We start from the raw sequence: 9,666 nt of genomic DNA, 5'->3' as shown, positions 1-9,666 counted from the left end.
CCAGCATAGTCTGGATAGGGTGACAGCAATAAAGACTTCTATTTCAGAAATCCCTTTATCTTCAAAGAAACTCAGATTTTATTACATCATGCCTCAGTATTTTAGACTCAAATAATACAGTTTATTTAAAAGACTATTTCCTGCAGATAAGGCCACGGTTTTGCTGCCAACGGGATGTACTGGATCTCATGCCCAGAATATGATCTTATTTTCCTTTGAAAGTATCACTCACCTATATTGAGGCCCTTTTGTACTTGTCCTCAATCCAGTTTCAATTTTTCAAAGTAATTCAGATGTAAATGCTTTTAAGGTCAACAAACTGTGCTGCGTTCTGAATAGAACTTGGAGCCTATGTTTCTGGGACTTCAATGGTTCAAGCCTTTTGATTTTCCCCTGACTTTATGTATGTTTTGTATGGTTTGAGTCATGTTGTGTTATACCAAAGGGCTGCAGTCATCTACGCTATGCCTTTTAGGACCACTGTAAGCCCTGCTCAAGGGTCTTCCCCACCTTTAAAACTCAAAAAGTAGGACTGTATACATCAAATGAAAATAGATGCCTATTACAGGCCAGGCATGGTGGTGGAGGATCACCAGGAGTTCAAGACTGGGCCATATAGTAAATTCAAGGCTAGCCAGAATTACATAGCAAGGCCCTGTATCAAAAGCAAAAATAGTTAATTTTTTTTTAGTAAGAATATGAATTCAGTAGAGGAAATTTAGCAGTTTTCTTTGAAGAAGTTGAATTGTAAGTCATGGAAATGCTGAAGTTACAGATCTTGGAGAAAGTAAGCATTTATACTACAAAAAAATGTTGAGGTAAAGGAAAATGCCTCATGCAACCAGTTCCTTGCGAGTTATGCCGTGTGAGTTGGCTCTAATCCGTAGATGTCCTTATCTAACACCTTACCCCATGCTTGATGAAACCCTTACCAGATCATGAGCTCCAGACACGTACTTGTTCCAAAGTCTGCCGTGGAAGGACTACTAGCTCAAAGTCAAGCTCACACATTGTCTTAGTAGGTGGTACTAATGCTTTCTATTTTGTGTATAGTGCCCTCCCTCAAACAAAAATTCATTTAGTGTCAATGACTAGGGAAAGATTTGTTTTATGGGAGACTCTTTCTTCACATGACATCAACTTTCTTTGAAATACTGAGTGGGCACTAACTAAACACAGAGATTAAGTTACAAAGTTATGGTTTGAACTTTCTGAAATGATTTATTGCCATGAAACTGATTAACTTGGGGAATATCACTTTTTACTCAGAAAATTTTCCAAACAGAAATCCTTAGATCCTCTTCCCAGTTTAGAAATGTGGATGAATACAGGAAACTGAAGGGATTCTCCCTTACTTTTCTATGGGAGAAGACCTAGGGCCAGGGATACAATGGTTTCCTATGAATTTGGACCAGGAAATTTAGAGAGAATAAACAGAATGGATACTTCAGGATCTAGGAACACTGCTCCTTTTCTCTCTCAAGAGCTATTTACCTTTTAATAGAAGGCACTTAGAAAACTTACACTGGAAGACAATTTGAAAAGGACTAATGATGGTATTAGATTCTTTTTATTCTGTCACCATCAGCTGGTATAATGATTATAACTAATTAAATATGTGATCCTTGCCCTTTGTGGGGATAGATGTCATAATAGAAGGTCATAACCAGAAAACAACAAAATAGACTAGATCAACATTTTGGTTAAAATAAATAGCCTAAACAAAAGCCTGGGAATTTCTCAGAATTATATACACTTCTGTAATATTTAATCTAGTAACATCTAGGACTTTTCATTGAATAAATACTTCTTCTCCTGAATCGTGAAAATATTCTCAATATCTCTCAGTAAAAACAGGTCTTAGTGACTACTAAGGGCTAAACTTCATGAACCTCTCTCTTAAATTCATATATCAAAGCCTTAACTCCTAGAAACTCAGAACGACCTTATCTGGAGACAGTCCTGAGAGAGGTATTCAAGTTAAAGTGAGGTCTGTAGGATAGACCCTAATGCAATGTGACTGGCTCCAAGAACCAGAACTATCAGTTTTGACCAGAGCCTTTAGTTTCATCACAGATGCTGGCAGCCAGCTGCAAGGCCAGCAAAAAGATGAAACAAATTTAAGATCCCAGTTGTATCCAACCAAGTAACAGGAAGATGAAACAGAAACACAGAGCCAGTGCAGTCTGATTACTCTCATGATTTATTAATATTCAGATTGAAAAAGGAGCCATAGAGCCGCAAGTTACGCTAATTGGCACATTTGCTTTATTATTTATTTACTTATTTATTTATTTATTTTTAAAACAAACCGGGTTTTTGATTTTTTTCCTTTTTGTTCATTCCATCACATTGAAAAGAAGAAAAACAAAAATGGTTTTGAATTCACTCGATATTTTGGACTCCTCAGATGAACGGAACATTGCACACACACTTGGAACAGAGAGATAGAGAGGAAAGTTGGATTCCCACAGGGCCACACGCACCAGATCAAAAAACTGGGATACAGTGCAAGAATTTCCCAAAATGATTGGATCATCATTACCAAAAACTTGCCATAACAACACCAAGAAACAAAAATGTTTAAGCCACACTGTTTGACTTGGGATCTTTCCTGCTTTTTTTTGTTTTGTTTTGTTTTAAATGTTTGCCACACAGAGAGAAAGAGGGCCAGTGGGTTGGAGAGGACAGACTCACAGATGTGAGCAGGACAGGAGGGGAAACTTCAGAGTGGAACTGAGAGGGGGTGGGAGAGACAGGGTTCAGGAGAGGGGAGGGGAGGGACGTGGAAAGCCATTTCTTAAAGTTCAGGCATGTTCTTGGTCAGCCTCACGTTCTTCTTCTTTACCCTCATCCTGCCGGGCACTTTCCTTAGGTTTGGTTTCATCTACAGCTTCTGAGGAAGAAAACAAAACAAGATAAGGTAGAGGAAAAAAAGAAGAGTTAGTAGTTTGTCTCATCTGAGCATGCTACATCATCTTTCTCCTTTTCGTACCATTATGTAAGAGCTTTAAGACAAAGAGTTTATAACTACCCTAGTAATACAGTGTCCAAGTTCAGGAGGTGACCTCTAGGAAACTTTTCAGTAGCACATATGGAGAAGCCTACAGAAACAGATGTGATAACCAGGGAATGTGTGTACTCAGCAGAAATTTCTGTGGTCTTTGTCCTTAACGTTACTATTAAGGTACCAACATATGGGATATTCTGTTCAATTGGTATCTGAAAAATGGTGACCGGTAATTTATGTGACTTACTGAGCATTCATTCCAATTTTTAGTAGTATAACTGCATAATGACATACTTTAATTTCTACCTCCTGTTGGAGGTAAGGATGACCATGTAACAGATTGGACCAATTAGCATTTTCAGAAAACAGCACAGTTGGTTTTGATTTTTGCATTGCCCTATCCTAATGAGTAGGGTATCAAACAATACCTGATTATGTAGCAGTTATGTTATAACAATGAAGATGAAATCTACACACTAAATATGATAAAAAAGCAAGAAAAAATCATTATTGAGTGACTGTACCAGACACCTTTTCTTTCATACCTCTGAGTTGTGAGATAAATCACTAACCTCATTAGAGCATTTCTATAGTTTTCATTTTCTTGCAATGAAGCACACTCCAACTGAATGTTGATAGGGGAAGTACTGGCTTGCTTAATAAATAGAACTTTCCATCTTTTTGAAGGCTGAATTTTTCTCCTTGAAAGTTTTCCCACAGAACTTAGTTAATTGATATATGCTACCAGGATAGTGTATCAATGCACCAACCTGGCTAGAGAAAATGCAATTGCCCTGAAATCACCTGTGTTATCAACAAATAACAACTCAATTACCACCCTCCCTGCCAAGACTACTACTACTAGGCTCAATGATTTGCTAGCAAGACTCAGGATGCACCAAACAGTCCTATCCCTCACTATAATTTGTTACAGTGAACAGACACAAAGCAAAAAGCAAAGTTTCATGGGACAGACTGGGGGAAATTAGACACAAGCCACCAAGAATCTTCTCCCTATGAAGTTATAAGAATGCACTCAATTTTTTAATCATTAAATTGTGACAATATATGTGAAATATCATTTTTTAGATGTACTCATTTAAGCTCCCAAGTCCACAATTTACATTGGAGGTTGGTCATGTAGGCACCCTCTAACATGCAACAAATCTAGACTCCCATAAGGAAAACAGATGTTCAGCTTAAATTATATGGTATGTTCACAGATTTTAGATGCAGGGAACCACTTTTATCAATGAGGAAATTTTTAGAAGCCTCTAAAAACAAACTTCATGGGTTCCAGCTGTGGCTCAGTTTTATGAGCAGGTCTTTCTGATGGTAGCAGTGCCAGACTCTTTTCTGAACACTTTCTGATACCTAAAATAATCTGTGTCCTTTAAAAATGAAGCTCTTGCTACTGCTTTTTCTCATCGAACTGTCTACCATTTAATGTTTCTTAAAGATAAACTGGACTCAGTAAAATCTTTATAGGCTAATAAATTTATATTTAAAGGTAATGGATGGACTTAAAAAACTCAAAACATAGAAGCATAATATAACTATGCTTTAAAGAGATTAAACTAAGGAATGTTAAATAAAATGCATTTAGTGGTGGGAGATGTTGCGATTAGAAAAATGAGGCCTCTTAAGCAGACCATTAGATGAGCTCATAAAAAATGCATGTAACCTTCAAACAGTCATTTATTTATATTAAGACAACTTAATATTTATATCTACTACTACTTTATTTTTTTAAGATGTTAAATCTGAAGGACTTTACTGACTAGGTCTGAGAGATTAAACAGAGAGAGTTGGGCATCAATTTCAGAGACATGAAAAGCCAATTCAAAATCGTAAGGCTAATGACAAAATAACACAATTATGTGTGTCAATCGATGAGAATCTATAAGGGAGCAAATTACTTTGTTACAACCTAAAGCCAAGATTAAGATTACTATGATTTTAGTAAAAAATATGCTATTTATTAAATTTTCAAATCCATCTTAATTGGCAATGACTTTTGGTTGCATTTTTAAAATTTTATTGGTACACATGGTACATAATGGTAACATATTTACAAAACTTTGTTCCAATTTTTCCTTCTATTTTTTTCTTGACTCTTTTTTCTTTCCTGACCCCTTCCTTTGCTCCTCTTCTCTTCTGAACATTGTTTCCCCTTTTCTAAAATCTATTATACATTTCAGTCCTTACTTAACACTTTCAGTTATCTACTACCACTTTAAATACATTTTTGGAATTTTTTCTTTAGAACATCTATCTAAAAACATGGTACAAAATGTCATTGTATTAAAATATATTGGTTTGTAGAATCAATCCAGGATAGTCTGGTAACTAAAAGTAAATAGCCCTGAAGGGTAATTTTATCTTGCACAGACTTTTTTTTTGACTCATTTTTAACTAGTTTTAAAATCTTGTTTATTTTGTAAGGTTCATAATTCACTACAAGCCATTTTTACAATGTAGAGATTTGAGGGATGCTATGCACTCTTATATGCAAAGAATTTTTATAACTGTGGTCTTCCAAGTTGACAATTATTAACTCTGGAAGAAAAGTGTACCAAACAAGTTCATGGTCAGTAAGTTATACCTGCCATGTGGCAGGCATTCTTGTATGCTCACAAAGCAGTAAAACAGATAGTAAATATCCTAATTGTCACTAAAACCTTTCAGAAGCAGGACTTTAAAGAGACAGTAAAATTTATAGCCACAGAATATTACAAATAGAGGGAACTTTAAGATCATCCATTGTTTACACTACAGACTCTTGCAAGGGTACAATAGTACCTACTTTTATTCAGCTGTGAATCCCGTGTCAGCACAGACAAAACAGAGATAAAGTCCTCAGTAAATGTTTGTTAAATGAAAGAATAAATAATCATCCTCCTTTTATAGCTATGAAAATCAAAGTCCAGGTATATACCAAGACTTTTCCTAAATCATATGATTTGTTCATGGCCAATCCAAGACTACTAAAACACAGGTCTTCTGCTTGTCTGAGTTGTCCCAATATAGCGAGTGGACAAACTCAAGCTGTGCAGGTGAAGCTTGAGAATTGTTCTATCAATTCAGCATCAGAAACTAAAGAGCTAAAGTCTACAATACTTTAGAGACCCACAGGCTCAAATTTTTAAAAAAAATTGGCTCCAAAATATAAAAATCATAAAATTAAAATAAATGATAGATATTTATTTATAAAAGTAGGCTTTAATCTTTTAGCTTAAAATTCACTCAGTGGGACATATGCAATTTCATATACACTTTATTTTGCGTAAGACAGAATAACTTTTACTTGATCATACTAACTTTTAAGAAAATAGATTATTTTTATTTTAGTGAAAGGCTGTTTCTTAGGAGAAAATGGGTCAAGATCAGTGGATTCAGTTAAAATTTTGTAGACCACAAAGAAATTATGGGGAGCAAAATATGACATGGAGGGAAGAAACAATTTAAAGTATCAACCTTTCATAACTACAAAAGTGAGGTCAACTAAGAACTCATAATAATATTTTTTTAATCTACATGCAAATGTAATTAGTAACAGTCAGATATCTAGTTAGATCCACTTCGACTGGATCCTAAATGATTTCAGGGATGGTTCTAACTTCAGACAAAGGAGAACTTGTTACAATTGAATCCTAGCTATGTATGAATAAGTCCATTTGAAGACTGAATGCATGAAGTAAGTTTTTCATATACCTAATTTGTTCTTTCCTCCACTGATACCAACCCTAAAAAGGAGTCATGGTAGGTAATGAATCACATTGACCATGTGGTATCTCTCTGTATTTCTAACGTGTTTTATTTACCCGTTTGAAGAACTAGATGATATATATTCCTGGCCCTTCATATAATCTTTAGCTATACTAATAATGTTGTTAAGGCTGTTACAGTGTGCTCAGAACATTTGTAAATATAATTGTATCATTTAAATTCATTCTCACAGCTACATTAATTGCCTTATTTTGCATCTGGGGGAAACCGAGGCACAGAGTTTAAGTCACACTGAGAGTAAATGATGACAAATTCCAACCTAGGACATAGCCACTCAGGAAGTTTCTACTATTGACTACTTCTCTCCTCTTACCTTAGCTTAAGAAGGATGATGGCCTCAGACTGGAAAGCAGGAGAAGGAGTTCACTGCTATGCTGACCTGGGCTTACAAAACCTAAAAATCTGTCTAGTTAAAGGCAGTTCAAAATGGAGGGGAAAATCCTGCTTAGTCTCTCATAATATGAAATCTAGTCTTGGCATTTTCTAGGACTAATTATATAATTTGTAAATGCTAGAGATGAGTTAACATATAATCTTTAGTATTTTGCACAAAAAACCTTGGATCATCATGGTGAATGTCAAAGACAGATGAATAGCTGAGGCCAGCTGGTCACTTCAATTACCACAATCCAATTAGGGTAAATAACCACATTCCTCATCTAAGGATCAGACTCCCCCATGCAGCTGATACTTAATAAGCCGTGGAATCTAAAAGACTGATGTGAGATTTTCAGTAACTTAACAAGGAATAGAAATATCCAGGTATGAATCTGGTCAAAGAATGAGGGCTGGAGTTCCTGAGATGACAGCAGAACCCAGCAAGATAAAGAGTAGACATCACTTTCCTTTTTCAGTTTAGCATTGAATAGTACATTTACTTATATGGAATATGAAAAGCTAATATTAATATTGTTGTTTTGGTTAAAATATTACAGGAAAAGCAACTGAGTGAATCAAAGTGCTATGGTATGAATGTCTTGTCAATTCATATGTTGAAATTTAAACCTCCAAGTTAATAGTTTTAGGAAGTGGAGCTTTTAGGAGGGGGAGCACCCATAACTGGGGGAAGTGCTCTTATAAAAGATACCAGGGAGAATCAGGTAGCTTCTTTCACCATGTGAAGACACAGTAGGCCTCAGCAGACAAACTGAATCAATGGCTACCATGTCCCTTGGACTTCCTAGCTTCCAAAATATGAGAAATAAATTTCTATTGTTCAAAAAAGTCACAAGTGTCTAGTACTTTGCTATAGCAGCCAGGCTAAGACACATAGGTGGGATATATTATAATTTAAATGGGTGAATACTACTTAGTATCAAAATGTATATCCAATCAATTTGGACAAATTATGTTAATATCTAACAATAGATAAGACCTACCTCTGCTTTTCCAAGCCTAAAATCCTTTTAGAATTCACCATGTTCACAGGCTGACTCCATGAATTTTATTGTGTTAACTTAGATAGAAAAATTAACATCCTGGAGAGTAAAATCATTAATGCTCCATATTCAAAAGATGCTTAAAAATGTAAGGAAATGTGTTCTTTCATTCATTTATTCAGCTGATGAAAGGAACCAACTCTTACACTGTGTGCCACATACAACTGTACTAACTGCAAATATAACCATAGTAGTATTGAAAACACAAAGCAAAAATTCTCATGTTCTTGAGCTTCATATGCTAGTGGTTACTATAAAAAGGTATTGTCTTTGGGAGAAAATGTGGTAAATGAAAGAACAGTTACACAAGAAGTCAGCACAAATGGGTATAATTTCTGCTGGGTCTCTTCTCTCAGATTTACAAAGTGATCCAACTTATATTGTTAAGACAGAAACTTCCTACTAAGGCAGCAATAAAAATGTAGAGGTATATAACCGTGTCCTTTTGAAACAGTGGAATGGTAGTCTTAAAAAGACAAAAGAGATTTCAGTAGGCAGTTTCACAAGGGTCCTTGCAAAGATGTAGGCTAAACTGGTTCTCTGACCTTTGCTGAAATAGATGCTGGAAGCAGCTTTTGCCTTTATCCATCCCATTCTTTTCCTCGAAAGGGGGAGAATACAAGGTCTGTGCATTCTGTTGGTGAGCAAATACCAGGAGCATATGCAGCAGCGGCTGCTCGCCGGCTCAGCCAGGCAGCCTGCTTGCAGTGATGCTGGAGGGATGGCGGTGTTCCCAGCTGCCATCGCCCACACTGAGCTCTAATAGCCCTATGTTCTGGCTGTGGTCCAGGCCCCTCCACAGCCGTACATTACTGAAATTAGGTTGAGTGGATTTCCGAGTAAAACATTACCTCTTGGGACCTGCCCAGCTCTCCCAGCCTTGTCAACATTGATTACATAGAATCTACTATCCTCCTTGGGCTATGGCCACAATTGCTCTACCAAACACCACTGGGCTAGGATATTTTGCTCCTTTTCTCTTATTTTCAATTTTCTTGAATATTAAGCAACAGCACTTCAAAGCTCAAGGGATATCAATAAAAAATTCTGGTAGCTCAGTCACATATGATTTGTTTGTTATTTACAAGATCTTTCTCTTGAGCTCCACACCAGATGTCAATCTGGAGCCTAGATCATGGCTTTTGTTGGCCACTGGGATCAACACCGTACACTGTGTTTCATATTTTAAATTATATTCAAAATAATCCCACCATAGATATCATTTGGCATCAAGAATGGTTCACATCACACTCATAATCCCAAGCTTCCAAAGAGAAAATAATCCTATCACTTATAAAGCCACATTTAAATTGTTCAAATAGTAACAAACAAGAATTTTAATCAAGTAGAAAACTCAGAGGTAGCACAATGAGTTCCAAATGACATTTGAAGTGTACCATATATATATTTGACCTCTCTCCCCTCATT

At 36.1% G+C, this 9,666-nt stretch overlaps 1 protein-coding gene across 3 annotated transcripts in view; it reads right to left on the bottom strand.

The window, feature by feature from the left end:
- Positions 1-2,185: 2,185 nt before the first annotated feature.
- The window catches only part of Gap43 (growth associated protein 43), a 92,703-nt gene continuing 85,222 nt past the window's right edge, over positions 2,186-9,666 (bottom strand). For all 3 annotated transcript variants that reach the window (XR_010039440.1, XM_063225008.1, XM_013151711.3), the window contains one exon: positions 2,186-2,896. Coding sequence is in view for 2 of the 3 variants with exons in the window: in XM_013151711.3 (XP_013007165.2) it covers positions 2,808-2,896 (89 nt within the window). In the remaining variant the exon portion in view is untranslated. The remainder of the gene's footprint in view (positions 2,897-9,666) is intronic.

This window comes from Cavia porcellus, unplaced genomic scaffold (genome assembly GCF_034190915.1).
Source record: "Cavia porcellus strain 051 isolate PalLab524CR breed Dunkin Hartley unplaced genomic scaffold, mCavPor4.1 scaffold_15, whole genome shotgun sequence".
Lineage (NCBI taxonomy): Eukaryota > Metazoa > Chordata > Mammalia > Rodentia > Caviidae > Cavia > Cavia porcellus.
Note: the sequence above shows the minus strand (reverse complement) of the source record. Positions and strands in the feature narration are given on the sequence as shown.